This window comes from Cucumis sativus, chromosome 1 (assembly GCF_000004075.3).
Source record: "Cucumis sativus cultivar 9930 chromosome 1, Cucumber_9930_V3, whole genome shotgun sequence".
In the NCBI taxonomy this organism is placed as follows: domain Eukaryota; kingdom Viridiplantae; phylum Streptophyta; class Magnoliopsida; order Cucurbitales; family Cucurbitaceae; genus Cucumis; species Cucumis sativus.
Genome location: NC_026655.2, coordinates 8,998,487 through 9,015,081, shown reverse-complemented (window position 1 = coordinate 9,015,081; position 16,595 = coordinate 8,998,487). Strand labels below are relative to the sequence as shown.

Below are 16,595 nucleotides of genomic sequence, written 5' to 3'. Positions count from 1 at the left end.
ACTCAAAAAAATACATGAAATTGAAAAATAAATCAAAGCTTGAATGCACATTTTGCCACAAAAAGGGACACCTCAGACAAGATTGTTTCTTTCTAAAGAAAAAGCAAAATCAAAAGAAATAAAAAGAAAAACAGCAGGAAGAACCTAAGGCATAAGCATCAGTAGTAGAATAAGTCCCGTTTGTGTATTCAGATGCCTTAACTATTTCAGAAAATTCAATTCAAGCGGAAGGTAATAAAGATACTCATGATTGGGTACTTGATTCAGGGTGTTCATTTCATATGACACCATTAAAGGGATGATTTACAACACACAAAGTGTGGAATGAAGGCCTAGTATACATGGAAAATGATAATGCTTGCAAGATAGTAGACATTAGATTTGTTACACTTAAGTTCAAATATGAGACAATAACACTTCTTAGGAATGTGAGGCATGTTCCATCCTTGAAAAGAAATTTATTTTTTCCTGGCATGCTAGACTCCATAGGTTGTGAATACAAGGGCTCTGCTGGAAGGTTTGAAATATTAAAAAACTCCAAGGTTGTTTGTGATGATATGCTAATTGAAGGGGATTTATGGCATAGAAGACTTTCCCATATAAGTGGAAAGAGATTAAAAATGTTGTCAGAACAGGGGATCCATCCTAAAGGAGTGCTGAAAAGCTTTCTTTCCGTGAGCATTGTGTAGTTGGCAAGTCTATAAGACAAAGTTTCCAAAAGACTGATCATAACACCAAATATATCCTAGACTACATTCATTTTGACCTATGGGGACCCTCACAAAACATCATCTTTAAATCATTCCAGGTATTTTCTAACCTTTACTGATGATTAATCTAGAATGAGTTGGGTTTATTTCTTAAAGTCTAAAGACCAAACTCTAGAAAAATTTAAAGAATGGAAAACCATGGTAGAAAAACAAACTTCTAAACAAGTTAAATGTCTAAGAGCTGATAATGGTTTAGAATTTTGTAGTGAGGAATTCAATAACTTCTCAAAGAACATGGACTAATGAGGCATAGGACTGTTAGATATACCCCTCAACAAAATGGTGTTGCTGAAAGGTTAAATAAAACAATAATGGATAGGGTTAGATGTCAAATGTCTAATGGTTTTACTCCATAAAAAATTTGGGTAGAAGTTGTTTCCTATATTGTTTACACCCTTAATAGGTGCCCTCATCAATCTACAAACTTTCTAACACCTGAAGAAAAATGGTCTAAAAATCCTCATAATTTACAAAACCTTAAAATTTTTAGTTCTAACCCCGTACACGACTTCAACAAATTGAAATGGTGTCGTGGACCGGGCTTACGATATCCGAGTGGAGTCGTGGACCCGACCCACGTTTTCTGACTGGAGTCATGTACCGGGTACACGACTCCCGTACAGCTGGCACATTTTGCCGCGTATGGTGGAAGTCGTGTACCCCGTACACGACTTCCGTACAGTGAGTCAACGGTCAACAGTCCAGTCAACCATAGGGTTCACGGGTGGACATAGGGTTCAGTGGGTGTGGACACGTGTCGCACATGCAGGAAGTCGTGTACGGGGTACACGACTTCGCCTATTTTAAAAACCCTAGAATCCCTTCATTCTGCCTTCATTCGAAAACTTTTTTCCTTCCTCTCTTAATTTTTCCTCTTCCTCTTTTTCGTTCTTCCTTCGTCTTTCCTTTCCTCTTCCTTCATCTTTCCTTTCCTCTTCCTTCATATTTCCTCTCTTCACCTCATAATTTTTACTAGTTTTTTCTCTCTTCATCTTTCCTCTTTCTAACCCATTCTTCCTCCCAATTTCAAATTTCCTCTTCCTCTCTTCATCTTTCCTTTCCCCCTCTTCATCTTTCTAACACGTGTCGCACATGCAGGAAGTCGTGTACTAGGATTTATGCAGTTGGACTGGCATTTGATTACTGCTCTGGTCGAGCGTTGGAGACCAAAGACCCACACATTTCATATGCCTTGTGGGGAATGCACGATCACCCTACAGGATGTTGCAGTTCAGTTAGGGTTACCTGTGGATGGTGAGCCTGTGGTAGGGTCGTTATTATATGACTGGAAGGTACTGTGTGAGGATTACTTGGGAGTTCGCCCACCTGAAATGAAAGGTCAACGATTGAGCCTTCCTTGGTTGGCATAACAATTCACAGAATTGCCACCGGATGCTGATGTAGTGAGCGTTCAAAGATACGCTCGTGCATACATTATGCAGTTAATTGGAGGCTTTCTATTTGCAGACAAATCAAACACCTTGGTCCACTGTATGTTCCTCCCGCTTTTAATTAATTTTGACCAGGCTGGTACGTATGCTTGGGGCGTTGCATGCCTCGCATGGTTGTATAGGGAATTGTGTCGAGCGAGTAATGCACGATCTTTAGAGATTGCTGGCCCATTAATATTGTTGCAAGTATGAGCGTATGACAGATTTCCTATTCTGGCACCATAAGTACCAGTTGAGGTGTCAGTTGGTCGACCTTTGAGTTTCAGGTATTTTATATATATATATAATTTTTTAGTAAAATTTGCAGGGTTTATAACTTAATAATGATTTCATTTCTCACATTAGATGGAGCGGCGTTATACCATTGTCAGAACTGTCCGCAAATATGTTGATCACCTACCGAATGTTTTTTGATCGACTGATCAACTATCAGGTAGTAAAATATTATATCAATATTGCGTAGGCATGTTTTTTGTTGTTTCCTTATGTTCATTTTTTTTAACAGATTAATTGGACACCATATACGTCCCACATTATGACATTGCTTCCACATCAATGTCATAACGGTCAAGCGATGTGGACATATGTGGGTCCTATGATTTTCTTTCATCTCGTTGACGTGTATTGCGACAGTTCCATATGCTACAAATGCCACCAGAGTTTTGCTCCACAGATCAGGGCCTACACCAAATTGATTTAAGAGGCAAGCACGATCAAGATTGGAGTAGGATTCATGCAGAGCATATAGCAATGTGGCATTCAAGAAATAATTTTTGTGCCGAAGCAGAAGCAACACAGAAGCCGACAATATCAGATAACTACTTTTCCTGGTACACGTCGATTACCCGACGCTTCATGACACCTGATGGCGCTTACTGTTATCGCAGGGTAATAGTTTTAATATGATTTATAAATTTAATACAAGCATGAACATTTTTTAATCATATTATTTACAATCGTTCAGAATAATTTTGTTGAAGACGTACGTCGAGTCTCCATGGAAAACAATTTTAAACTTTTTAGACCAATGTGTGACGAAGTCATGGGAGATATAGACAGCCTTGTTCAGCGGACTCGACGTTTAAATGTTGCCGACACAGATCGTAGACGCATTCGACGGCGACGACAACGACAAGGCGATGATGTCGTAGAGGGAGATGGGGAAGCTTCTTAAGTTGTATAATTTAAGTGTTTTTAAATTTTGCTAGAACTTATTCAAGTTGTATAAATAAAAAATTGAACTTTTTAAAATTAATTATAAATTAGAAGTTGCTAATAGGTGATTTAGATGTAGGAGTATTCTTAATAATATCAATTTATAATATATATTTTTTTAAAGTAGAGAACCAAGTATTAAAAAAAACGTTCAAAATATTTTTTTCTCCATCTATCTTAAGCCACAAGATTTCTTTAATAAATTAACAAAAATTCTTATAAGATATCACTAATGATGTGTTTTACCTTTGGTTTATTTTTTTAATTTGTTCATAATAAACATAAATTACCAAAAATTTGGCCATTTAAACAAAAACTAAAATTTTCACATATTTAAAGTTGAACATTTAAACAAAAACATAAATTTCCAACTACCCTAATTTTGAAAATACTTTTTAAAAACACATTATTTAAAAAAAAATCCGTCTTTCACAAATGTTTTTATCCTAAAAATAGTTAATCTTTTAAAATATAATAATTTTAAAAACAATTATTTAGGAAGTCGTGTACCCCGTACACGACTTCCGTCCACGTTGGTCAAACTCGTCCATACGTGGAGCGAAGTGGTCAAATGTGTTGACATGTACATTTTTCAAAATAGTTTTGGAAACAGTCTTATTCTTATAATTTCTTTCCCAACAACCCTATTTTTCAAAATATTTTTACAAAACACATTATTTTTAAAAAAAAAACCCTGAATCTAATAAAATGGTTTTAAACAAGAAAAAAAATCTACTATTTTTTTAAAGTTGATTAAAGAAATAGATTGATATTTTCGAAAAACAATTAAATAAAAATTTACTAAAGATAAATATAAGGAATTTTTACAAAAATAACAAAAGTATGATAATAGAGTCTATGTCACGATATTTTCTAAATTTTCAAAAAGTAGTAAATATAAAAGTGATGACTCTCTGATACCCTTATAATTACAGCCTGATAACCATATGATATCATTAATTTTGTCATATTCACTATATGCAAAAAAATTGGTACCATGAGCAGTTTTCTTCTAAATGTTTTTGTCATATGATGCAATTTTTCTAAATATAATTAGTTTAATACAAGTTTAAAATCATAATTAAAAAATGGGATCAAATAACAAAAACTAATAAAAAAGGAATAAGTTTACAAACCTATTTTTAAAACTTATTAGAAATACATTTCAAAAATCTTACTAAAAATAGATATCATGGATGAGTGAAATATATATTTTTGAAATGTTAATAAATAAAGATATAAATATTTAGTAGATATAATACACTAACTAATTGGAGAAAGGATTTCATTGATATAAGAAAGACTTTATGCAGCAAATAAATCTGAGATTAAGTTGGAATAAAATTCAATAGATTCATTGTGTTTCACAAATTGGATCACCTTGCCAATATCTTATACATTCAAAATACACTATACATGGAAACTATGAAATACCATAAAATCAGGGTAAAACAATATATTTTAAAAAATTAGACCTACTCAAATGTGTAGATTTACAAGTAAAATTTGATATATATTAGAAAGGAGATCACATATTTTGAATATATCGATAGTTCATTTGTTAGATCCTGTGTTCGGTTATCGGTTATCGTTTAAACATCACAAACCTAAACCACCTCATGGCTACCTTGTCAACTCTATAAAGAATGATCTATTTACAATCAATGTCACTTATTTTGCTCTCAAAAGCTAAAAAAACTGTTGTTTTGTTTCCCATTTCTATGTACATGAACATGAATGTCAGTTTTCCAATTTACTTCTTTTGGAAAGTTACCATACAAAAGAATGCTGTTCCACGGCTAATTGCTCCGGTTGCAAACAGACAGATTAAACATTTGTACCAATTCTTGAGATCGTAGCGATTTTGCATTAGCGAACCACATCGTGTAATCAACCATACTCCCGAGTACCTAAAAATTCAAAAAAGAATGCAACTCTAAGTGAGTGAATCTGGGTTGTATCCACCTTTTTCTAGATCACTAAATCATCCAACTACAGTTTGATACTGTCACTCTTTTATTTTATTTTTTGGCTGGGATGCACTTTAGTATTATTGTATGAAAAATATGCAGAGAAAGATAAGTGTTTCCCATAGTTATTGTTTACCTTTTAGCATTGGCTATGACAAAAGCCTCCAAGGCCCACTTTGTGTAGCAAACCTTACTTATTGAATCTACAAGTTTGTTGTCATCATTATTGTGAGTTGCAATGAGCATCAAAACAACTGGAAGAAGCACTGACCACTGCAATTGACACCACAGCGTTTGGATTAAGCTTGGAACTGACTTTATACTTTATACTTCCCAATGTTCGTTTATTAATGTCAATCTTTTGATCAAGCTTGCTAAATCTTGATAATTAGTAAGAATAATGGGGTGGTTGTGCTAAAAAAGGAGGGGCAAAAATCCATTTTATGTGGAAGCCACAAGTCCCTAAATATGTATCAGATGAACTTGCTACACATTCTTTAAATAGCACATTAAGCGACTTGCTACATAAGACGAAATCGACAATTTAGAAGCATATTATAAACTTTTTAAAGTAAAAGAAAAAGCCAAATAGACTAAACCTTAAAACTACCTATTAAAAACTTTTTAAATGAAAGTGCGAGGACTTCTTAGACAAAGCAAAGTTCAAGGACCAAACTTGCAATTGAACCTAACAAAATCAAGTATATGAAACAAGTATGAGTTGAAAAGTGGATGTGTTGTGTTTACTCACAAGTTGGGCAGGGCCAGGTTCGAGAAAGATGGCTAAAGCATAGGCAATTCCAGTGACACAATATACCAAGCAAACCAACACAATGTAATTGTCAGTGATAGAAGATCTTGGATTGTTGAAGAAATAGAACATAGAGAGATAAACCATAGGCTTTATGATTGTGTTGAAGTGATCAATTGTATCTTTTGCAAGAAAATAAGCTAAGCTGCTCATTCCAGATGAACTTTCTCTCCAATAATGTAGTTTATCTAATGAAAAAGATCTCAATGCTGCAATCTTGCATAGCAGAGCTGAAATTAAACAAAACCCAACAAAGGAAATAAAAGAAGTTGTCAATTGATTAATACAATGTCAAGTGATTATGAATTCATGAATTCAAGTGTATAGAGGAAAAAAAGAAAGTTTGAACTTACAGACAGCTATGACAGTGTATGTATAACCAAGTGAGCCAAATGATTCATCACTCACTTTAGCCAAAGTTCCTAAGCATATCCCAGCAAGCAATAAAATCAAATAATCTACAGCCTGTGTTCGCGCTTCTCGTAGTCTCTGCTTTCCAACTCTGCAGATAATCAAGGGCATACAATTTCAAAATTACTGACGTTAATTCAGAAAACCCAAGATTGTTAAGTCACCACGGAGACTAAAAGTTAATATCAGAGCAAAAGGTTGCGTGTTCAAACCCTTATAACCTAGTTTCAGTTTGAATTCAGCAAGTTTTTAGGTTTAGTAGTAACTTAACATGGTATCCAAGCAAAATGTCCTATAGGGTAACGTCATCTCCTCTCAAATTAATGTTGATGATCACTAGCTGAGCCTTGTTCTAGTTTCCAAACACAGAGTGAGAGAGCATGTTAAAAAATGAAATGTACCATAACCCTTTGCCCATCAGTCTAATCTCTCAGGTTTAGCATCAATTTAACAATTTAAAGTGTTTGAAAGGAGGATATAGTATAGGAACATACCTTCCAAGAAAGTACTTATATTGCTGGGCTACACTAGGGGTCTTACGGTTCGACAAATCACTCGACTTCAAGAAATTAAGTTGGATATGATCTCTCTTCATCACAACAATATGCTTAACATCCTGCCAAAACTCTCCAACAAATGACACAGAGTCACCAGAATCAGTGGCACCGGTCCTTCCATGGCTCGAGTTTTCACCGGCCTTTGAAGCTTCCATCCCCTCAATGCTTTGCAGCATGTCCATAGGAACTGGGTAACCATTGTGGAGCATCCATCTCACAGGGAGTTGCTTGTAAGTTATGCCTGTAGTAGTAGTTGGTTTCACAATTCCTTCCAAAATGTCAATAAAATAGTCAGGTGGGTTAACTCTTTCAGGGACTGTTATGCCAAGAGTTGCAAAATATTCCTCCAATTTCTTTACTGGTCCATGGTACACTGTTAGCCCTCCTTTGGCCAGAAGAATCAACTCATCAAACATGCTGAACAATGTGTAGCTGATGAATCATTTCAAGAGAGGGAAAAGTTATGGTGTTATTTTCAGCTGATAAGAATGTGTACTAATAACAAAGAGTCATTAAGACCAACTTTTATTTAGAATATGCATTTTCAATGATCACTCTAAAACTTTTAAAAGTAACTTAAAAGGTTATTTATTTTATAGAGAATAAAATGGATAAAAGTCAAAAGTGCATAGATTAAAATAAAAACAAAAGCTAGAAGAACGGAGGCCAAACTAGGATTTAGACCGTTTTGAAATAAACAAAGTTAAATCTTTTCTCTTAGTTGATTACCTTGGTTGATGAACAACCATGCAAATGTTTACTCCTTCAAGAGCCTCACGTCTAAGTGCTTTTAGGAGTAGCTGTGAAGAAGAACTGTCAAGACCAGAGGTAGGTTCATCCAAGATCAAAAGTGAAGGTTCCATAACCATTTCCAACCCAACATTTACTCTTTTTCTTTGACCTCCAGAGATTCCTCTCTTCTCCACTGTCCCAACAAGACAATCCCTCACTGCTTGTAATCCCAAAGATTCAATGACTCGCTCGACAACAAGTACCTTTTCGGGTTTGAGCAAATCAGCAGAAAGTCTACACAACAAACAACAAAAGCAATTTGAATAACCGGAAAAAAATATGAACTATCTCAATTCAACTAAACTGCTTTTAGGCTCATTTGGGATGACTTTTGGAAAAACATTTAGGGGTTGTTTGGGTGATTGAAATGTCATTAGGATTACTGAAAATATGAGGGGTGTTAGAATGATTCAAGAATCAAGAGCTAAACGAAAACGAGATCGTGCAGTAGGAAAGAGAGTTGGGTTGAAAATTTTTGGAAATGGAATGAGTTTAGTATTGCAAATCCGACCTGCAACGCTCAATCCAACAAATGATTTGTGGATTACATTACACTAGAAGCTCATTCATTACAGCCCTCCAAACAATCCCTTGATTAGTTTTTCTTCCAAAAGTCATCCTAAACGGATCGAATTATTAAAAAAGAAAGATGTGCCTGCATCTCGCACTAAACCAAAGATTCTCCTCCACTGTCAAGTTCCCATGCACAATATCATCTTGTGGGACAAAACCAATGACTTTCTTATATGAATGAATTGATGCCGTTTGACCATTAATAAGAATCATTCCAGACATAGTACAACCAGTCACTTTTCCAGCTAAAGCAGAGAGAAATGTTGTTTTTCCAGCCCCTGATGGACCCATCACAGCAGAAACTTTACCAGGCATAATTTTCCCAGTAACACACCTCATCAAATGCCTATTGTTGCTTTTTAAAGTGAGAGTTAAGTCTTTAAAAGCAACCTCAATCATAGGCCTTTTCCTAATCTCAATATCGATATCGTTTGCCATTGAGATTACTCCAGAAAATGTCAAATTCTTATTCTGTTCTTGCAGGGCTTTCTCTTTCTCAATCTGACCATATGCATATTTGAATATTTGGCTTTGTGTGTGTAATTGCTTGCCCTTTGGTGCTTGTTTCTTTATGTTTTTATCTCCTATATCTAAATTGAAGCCTTCTTCACTATTTGGGTCGTTCTCAATTGATTGCATCATCTTTGTCAGGTTGCTCTTCTCCTTTTTCCCTTTCGATGCTGCAGACGATGAACTACCACCTATACGATAGCAAATTGGAGTAAACATTGAAAAACAAATACGTAGTAAATCTATAAACTTCGGGAAGTGTTTCTATGTACAATAAGTACTCAATATTGAGTATTGTGTCTAATAGATCACTGATCTATATTATTGGAAGGACCTAACAAAAGGGCTCAAGCAAAAAACCTCCTGAAAGGTAATTTATATTTGTTTATACATTGTTAACGTTTTCTGGACATACGGTTTGGATGTGTCATATATAAACCCCTCTCATTCTATTGGCACCTCTGCAATCTATTTCTAAGTCTACTTGTAAACGTAGCCAACACATTATTAGTGAATCCTAATAACCCACGTCTACGTATCGATTTTTTTACTGCTAACTAACATATTTGATACTTTTTTAAGTCCTTATCGGACGAGAAGTAAATATTCATGCCAGAAGTTATTAGACACAACTCTGAATGTTGGTGGACTAAAATTATAATTTAACGAATTCAATAAATATTAAAAATTTGTTAAGATATTACCCAATGGTGGCATAGAGCCTAAGGCAGCATCTGTTCCAGGCTTAGGTTGGCCAAAGCCCTTAAGATCTGGCTGTTTTGTTGATTTTCTTCGAGAGAATGTGCGAGAGAATTGTGTTTGTAGGTCAGTTGCATGTTTCTTTGCAATGTCTTTTGCAGATTTCCATTTCTCACGTGCTTGTGCTGTTTCTCTGACACTTTGGACAGCTTTCTCTCTTGATTTCGCCTGTCGTCTCTCTCGAGTCGACAGAACTTGATCCGAGCAGTTGTATATAATGATTAGAAGAAAACTTAATCCGGCCTGCATTCACAAGTAACCCATCAAAGTTCAGTATTGTTTAAGAATATGATAAAAAGATATAATTTACTATGAGTCGATTATCTTAAACAGTCTAAGTCTAGTGTTGTTACATGGAGATTAGAGTAGGACGTTTAGTAAACTATTGACTTTTAACTTTTGGATGAAGTGGTAATTTGAGAATCTTGTTTTGTACGTTATGAACATCCCAAGAAATAGAAGAATATTTTCATCAATCAAAATCTAAAAACCACAAATACAAACTAGAGCCATGTATACGACACCAAACATACATGATGGACAAACACGTTTATTAATATATATATATATATATATATCACTTGTATACAAAGAAAAGAAACTTCAATAACTTTTTTTTCTTTTTCAATTTACATATTTAAGAATCATGAGGTAATATATTTCTACTCAATGTCTGATGTCTAATATTGTTTGTCCTACAAGTTGTAACGAGTGTCAAACTTATATTCCCTTGGTATAGCTATTATTTGACACAACCCTATTGCGTTAATAAGTATTTTACACACTTTAGAGTATTTGAGTTAGGTTGGAGACAAAATATGTTACTCAAACTAAAGTGTTCTTGGTTTGTAGATTCTAAATCCTCTTGATAGTGATAGATGACATATTACATTACTTGAGTCGGTTTAAAATAATATGGTTCTCTAAATGAGGGAAGACTAGAATACTTACAAAAAGCATGACACCATACGCAGTGATATTTTGATTAGCAGATCTCGGTGTACATGTTGCCATCCGGAAGCATTCTAGGCATGTCATCAAGATTAGACATATTATTGAATATTAAAGAACAAATAAAACAAATGAGGAAGCACATAACAAGCCATGGAATACTAAACTTTAGTCATATAATTATTGAAGAAGTAACATTTAGAAAAGGAAAAAAAATATATAAATACATAGGTCTATTCTACCTTCTAAAAGAGGTTTTTGTATTCAATAAATTAGATACTCTAAAACTTGAAATACTTGGTAGATTTTGTGTGTATCAAAAGATGGAAAAAGAAATATAGTTTATTTTCATTGGGGAACAGTTATCAATAACAAAAAAAAAAAATATTTAAATTTTTTTCAACTGAACGGAAAAGAATTCAATAAATTTTGCTATATTTGGTAAATAGTTGAAATATTTTACTGGTTTTAAAAATGTTTCATTGTTCTCTGCAATAGAATTACTAATTTCATGAAAAGTTTAAAATATTTTAATTGGTTCATACATCTACTAGTTAGCACTCATTTTCATCTTTTTGTTTTTTTTCAATGTTTTTAAATTTTAAATAGTAATAGAATATAAGAAAATAAAATGCAAATGTTGTTTTCAAATTATATTAATGATTAAATTTTGTTATAATATGAACTCGTAATATGGAAGGGTATAGATATATTGTAAAATTCAAATAACTATTCTCTTTGGAAAGCTTTAATTAGAGTTAACTTAGGAAGAAATGAAATCTTATTTTATTTATAAACTTACATTAAATAAATTAAATTTAAATACATAATTAAAATTTTTAAAAATAAACAAAACAATTTATTAAATATTAAAAATTGAATTGTTTCCTAGTATAGCAAAATGAAGCAAAATGACTACAAAATAGATTAGTTCAATAATTGAATAAGAAGAAAAATGAAGTTTAAAACAAAGTCAAACTAATCTATTTTATGTTGTATATTATACACATGCATATATATATATACATATACACGTATATCTATGCATACATATATATATACATACATACACAATAATTATCCAACACCTTGTTAATTGAGAAACTTACTTTGTTGAGAAATTGAACCAGTCCTACAATAATACCTACAAAAGAAAAAACAAGAAAAACAAAATGATTAAAAAAACATCATATAAAATTGTAAAAAAAGAAAAAAAATGTACAAACATAAATGTAACATATGATATACCTAAATATTTTTTAATAAAGTAGAAATATAAAAATATGAGTTTCATCCTTACACTTTCAATAAATTTTAAATATCAACATGTTATTTTACTGGCGAATTATAATAGGTAGTATTTTTGAATCAATAATTTAGTGTATAACATTATAAAAAAAATTAAAATATAACAAAATCTATCGTTGATAGACTTTGAGAATTCGATCTAAATTTTGTTATATCTACGACTTCTTTTGAATTGTTTTATATCTATAAATGTTTTGGTTAGAGGAAAAGGAGAAGGTTGTAGGATGGAATATCAATACCCACTACTGCAAGGATTTTTTTGGATAGTAGAAGGACAATAGGATCCTGGTGAGCAAAAAATCTCACTACTGCTCAATATATCTGCCCAAACATCTGCTCCTCCACATGTGTGATTTATCTTTCCTGGCGGTAACTGATAATGGTAACTGCATCATCATGCACAACAACATTTCACGAACACATATTTACATACACGCACGTACATATATGCATGCAATATTTCATAAGGGTATATAGACAACGACACTTACGGTTCACAAATTCCTGTGGATTTGTTGAGTTTTGCAAGTGGGCAATAAGAACCCAATGGACAAGCTTTAAGAAAGAAAGATTATTGTTAATAATAGTGTTTAGGCTGGAGACCCTGTTCGAGTTTTTTTGGGTAGTCTAGTTGAAGAAGAAGAAGAAGAAGAAGAAGACAACTTACGAATCATACAAGTAATGCCATGGGGACAGAAGAAACCTTCACAACAAGAGCGACAATTAGTTGTTCTTGAAGGTATAACTTTAGCATTTTTATAATCAACCTTCTGACCTCTTTTAGAACTACAAGCCCAACCAGGTTCACAACCAGAAACCCATGATGACAAATTACAATTTTTGTTTGGTTTTAAGTAATTTGTTCTCTTTGAAGATGCCTTACTGCTGAAATAACTGTCTAAGTAAAATTTCACTTCTGCTGCTGTGCATATTCTCGCCATAACATCTATGTCACGCACCACAAAAAAACCAAATAACATACACATTTAATACATCATTATTTGTAGTTTAACAACTCAATGGTATGTTTAATATGATTCTTTTTCTTTTTAATTGTTGAGTAGATTTGGTAAAAGAAGAAAAAAAAGTAGTTTTTCTTTTTTAAAAAAACTTGGTGTAGCTCACCGATTGTCTCTAATTAAAAACTATATTGTTAAATTATTATATATTCGGATCATGGAGTATTGTTTTCAATTCTAGATGGAAATTAAAGTTTAGGTTAAAACCTATCACTTGAGGGTTTAGGGTTTAAGTCAATCTATCGTACGTTTAGTCTTTTTTCGTTAAACAGTAAAAGTAAAAAATTCAATTTTCAAATATAACAAAACTCCTCCAAATACTTGTAAGTAAAATTTTATTTTCGTGCAAACCATTTAAAACAATTTTCTATTTATATACACTAATAAATAATAATAGTAATAGTAATAATAATAACTCCCAATTGTTTATAAAAGATAACTTAATATTTTATTTTATTGAGAACCTACAACGATGCATGCAAACTCAAGTATTTTCTTTTAATTATTAATTAAAGATAATGTGTGGGACTCACATGCCATAAGTTTACAAAATTGTTTGAGTTCTAAAAAAAATGTTTATGAAAAAAGAATTAATAAAAAATGGGACAAATCGTAAATATAATAATTAAATTCAAACTATTAACATATAACAATAGTTTTTTTAAATATTACATGTACCACTTTATCAATCAAAATCAAAGAAGTCTATCATTGATAATAAGGAATTGTTTGGGAATTGGTTATCATAGTTAGATTATAATAGTTTGTTTTGGAGAGGTGGATTATTTTGATTTGAATTGTAATATCATGTCATTTAAATATAAACTAATTTAGTTTTAAAAAGTAATAAACATTATACGAAGAAAAATGATGATTATAAATTAATACAAACTGCAACAAATAACAAATAATGTATTTTGAAATGAAAAGAAAATGGAATTTTACCTTTGTTCTTTTTAGCGCATTTAGAAATGAATGCAGAAGAACTACGTGTGAAATTGAAGGCTCCATCCCAGTCAGCATTCCTATAATTTAAAATTTAAAAATCACATATTAATATAGAAAATGAGAAATTGCAAAAACCCTTCAATTATGACAATTAGATTTTAAAAATGTTAAAACAGACTCTTAAATTGAATAATTATGAAAATTAAACCTAAAAATGATCAAAACTATAACTTCAAACTTATATAATTTATAATGTCACTTAATTTTGAGTATCTAATTTTAAAAAATTGGATAAAGCAATAGAAATTTGCCGGAAGGAAAAAAGGAAAAGAAAAGAATTAAAAAAGGAAGAGGAAGAAGGAGAAGAACAGACGCGTCGGAAATGCAAAAGCCGAAATGCTTCTGAATATCATCCTTGAAAACGGTGGTGAAATTCTTAATCCGATCATTAACAAGCTTAGCCAATATATCGCCGGTGGCGGATTGAAGATCAAGACCGCCTATGCCTCCGCCTCCGCCTCCGCCTCCGCCTTCATCATCATAATCATAATCCTCCGTAGAATAATCCTGACCCTCAACAAATCCAACAGAAATTAACAACAACAACAGAAAAATGGAGATGGAGGAGGAGAAGGAGAAGAGGGTGCAATGAAATGTCTTCTCCTTGTTCATGGCGACGCCTGAGAACAAATGGGGTTCAGATACGGAAAGAATACAGAAGGGACATGGAAGAGATTAGAGAAATTAGGAGAAAGGAAATTTGGAAACGGGTTTTGGTTAAATTTTGGTGAGGTGAACAAATGGAGGGGAGGAAGATTAATTTGGGGAAGGATATGAGGTGAGGATGGAGGCGAAGAAAAACAGGGGAATTTTAACTGACCTCCCCCCAACCACCAACGACATGTCGCTCTGTTTTACGCTTTTTGGATCTTTACTTTTTTATATATTCTTTCTCCAAATATAGACTTTTTTAGATTTCTTTGAGATTTTCTTTTCTTTTCTTTTTTAAGAAAAGAAAATCTATGGCTCATTTAGGGTAATTAATAAGAGGTATAGTCTTTTGAAAAAGTAAAGAAAAGAAAAGAAAAAGAAAATATGATCACTTGTTATAAAATAGAACCTTATGAACCATATCAATAAAGAAAACAAGTGAGAAAAGTACATGTAAGAAAGTAAAGAATAACAATTTAGCTCAATTCTCATATATTTGATCTCTACAACATCTATTGATAGAGTCACGAGAATAATGGTTACAAAACCAAAAATAAAGAGGGGACAAGAAAGTTACGAAGATTGATGGATGTGTATTTTGTTAACATTTTTTAGTGTGTTTATTATATAGTGCTCGATGTCCTCCTATATAAATCTTTTGGATCTGCCACTGCCCGTAGGATGCACATCAATCAGTCTAGTGATCTGCCATACCCAAAACCATTCTGTGACGAAAACGTCGAACTAGTAGGAATAAGATGCGAGTTAGTTACAACCTTGAAATTTTTTTATTGCAAAATCTTATTTTCAACTTCTTTTAAACTATTAACAACACTCAAAACGTAACAGTGGTCAATGTATTGCCAACAAAATAAATAAATAAATAACGTATATTTTATTAATAACAAACGTATCATATATTATTACAATATTTTGACCAAATAACCAATGTTTAACCATTTTCAAAACGTCTTGAATCACCTCGCTGCAAATCCTTCAACATTCTTCTCTACTTGGCCTACATGCCTAATCCTGGATGATAGATTTTTAAAACGCAAGTTTAAAAGATTTAATGAGGTTTTATGAAAACTTTTCACAATACCTTTTCATAATTATTTCACAAAAATAGTACCAAATCATTTAAACATACCGACAAATCATTTCATTTCGCATAAACCTTTCTTTATATTTAACAAATTATTTCATTTTGCAAAGGATCCCGACTAGTTCTATATGTTTGGTCTCATTATCTCGCATTTAGTTTATTGTACCAACAACATTCGAGAACATACAGATTCGTTCTTGTTTCTCAGATCGCTAAGCTTTATACGCTTCTTTCAACGCATAAGCCAACTTCTTATCACCATGTAGCATGTACATGGTGGCCTTGACTCTTTATGTGCACATAAAAGTTAGCATCATCTCAAAGAAACATAGTATTGAAATCATAATCATTAAATCAAGTTTTAACATTATAAATCATGCTTGAAAACATAATTTTTCATAAAAATCTTTTTGAAACATTCTCATTTCAATTCTTCTTTCAAATCAGTAAAAATAAATCATAATAAAGATTTATAACATAAATTCATTTGGGAGAAAAACACTCACCAAACTTTACTAAAGAAGTCATTATTATTCTTCTTCTCATAAGCATCTTCTCGTGTGGCTAAACTTACAGCACTTTAACATTTCAACAAAACACTCATCATCCCCTTCTTAGTTAACCAAATTCTCTTATTTATAGATCCCTTAAACAAACTTAGTCATGCATAAACTCTTCTCAGTTCGCCAGCTCTGATTTAAAACTTCACACATGTAAAGTTAATATTCAACTTA

The 16,595-nt window shown here is 32.5% G+C and overlaps 1 protein-coding gene across 1 annotated transcript; it reads right to left on the bottom strand.

The window, feature by feature from the left end:
• Nucleotides 1-4,924: 4,924 nt before the first annotated feature.
• Nucleotides 4,925-14,915, bottom strand: LOC101221291 (ABC transporter G family member 28). The gene is made up of 15 exons (XM_011655582.2): nt 14,419-14,915; nt 14,043-14,122; nt 12,746-13,024; nt 12,570-12,633; nt 12,318-12,464; nt 11,880-11,914; nt 10,771-10,844; nt 9,765-10,062; nt 8,633-9,251; nt 7,915-8,211; nt 7,123-7,617; nt 6,571-6,719; nt 6,158-6,447; nt 5,543-5,679; nt 4,925-5,346 (listed from the first exon to the last, which is right to left on the bottom strand). The coding sequence occupies exons 1-15, from the start codon at nt 14,715-14,717 to the stop codon at nt 5,190-5,192; spliced, it is 3,420 nt and encodes a 1,139-aa protein (XP_011653884.1). The 5' UTR covers nt 14,718-14,915; the 3' UTR covers nt 4,925-5,189.
• Nucleotides 14,916-16,595: the final 1,680 nt, after the last annotated feature.

Bases quoted from the DNA above. Each gene is read 5' to 3' on its own strand.
- LOC101221291 (XM_011655582.2), bottom strand. From the start codon at position 14,717: ATGAACAAGGAGAAGACATTTCATTGCACCCTCTTCTCCTTCTCCTCC. The intron at 10,845-11,879 runs GTAAGTTTCTCA...TGACATGCCTAG, and splicing joins TGGTTCAATTTCTCAACAAA to AATGCTTCCGGATGGCAACA. The intron at 10,063-10,770 runs GTAAGTATTCTA...TTGTGAATGCAG, and splicing joins CGTATGGTGTCATGCTTTTT to GCCGGATTAAGTTTTCTTCT.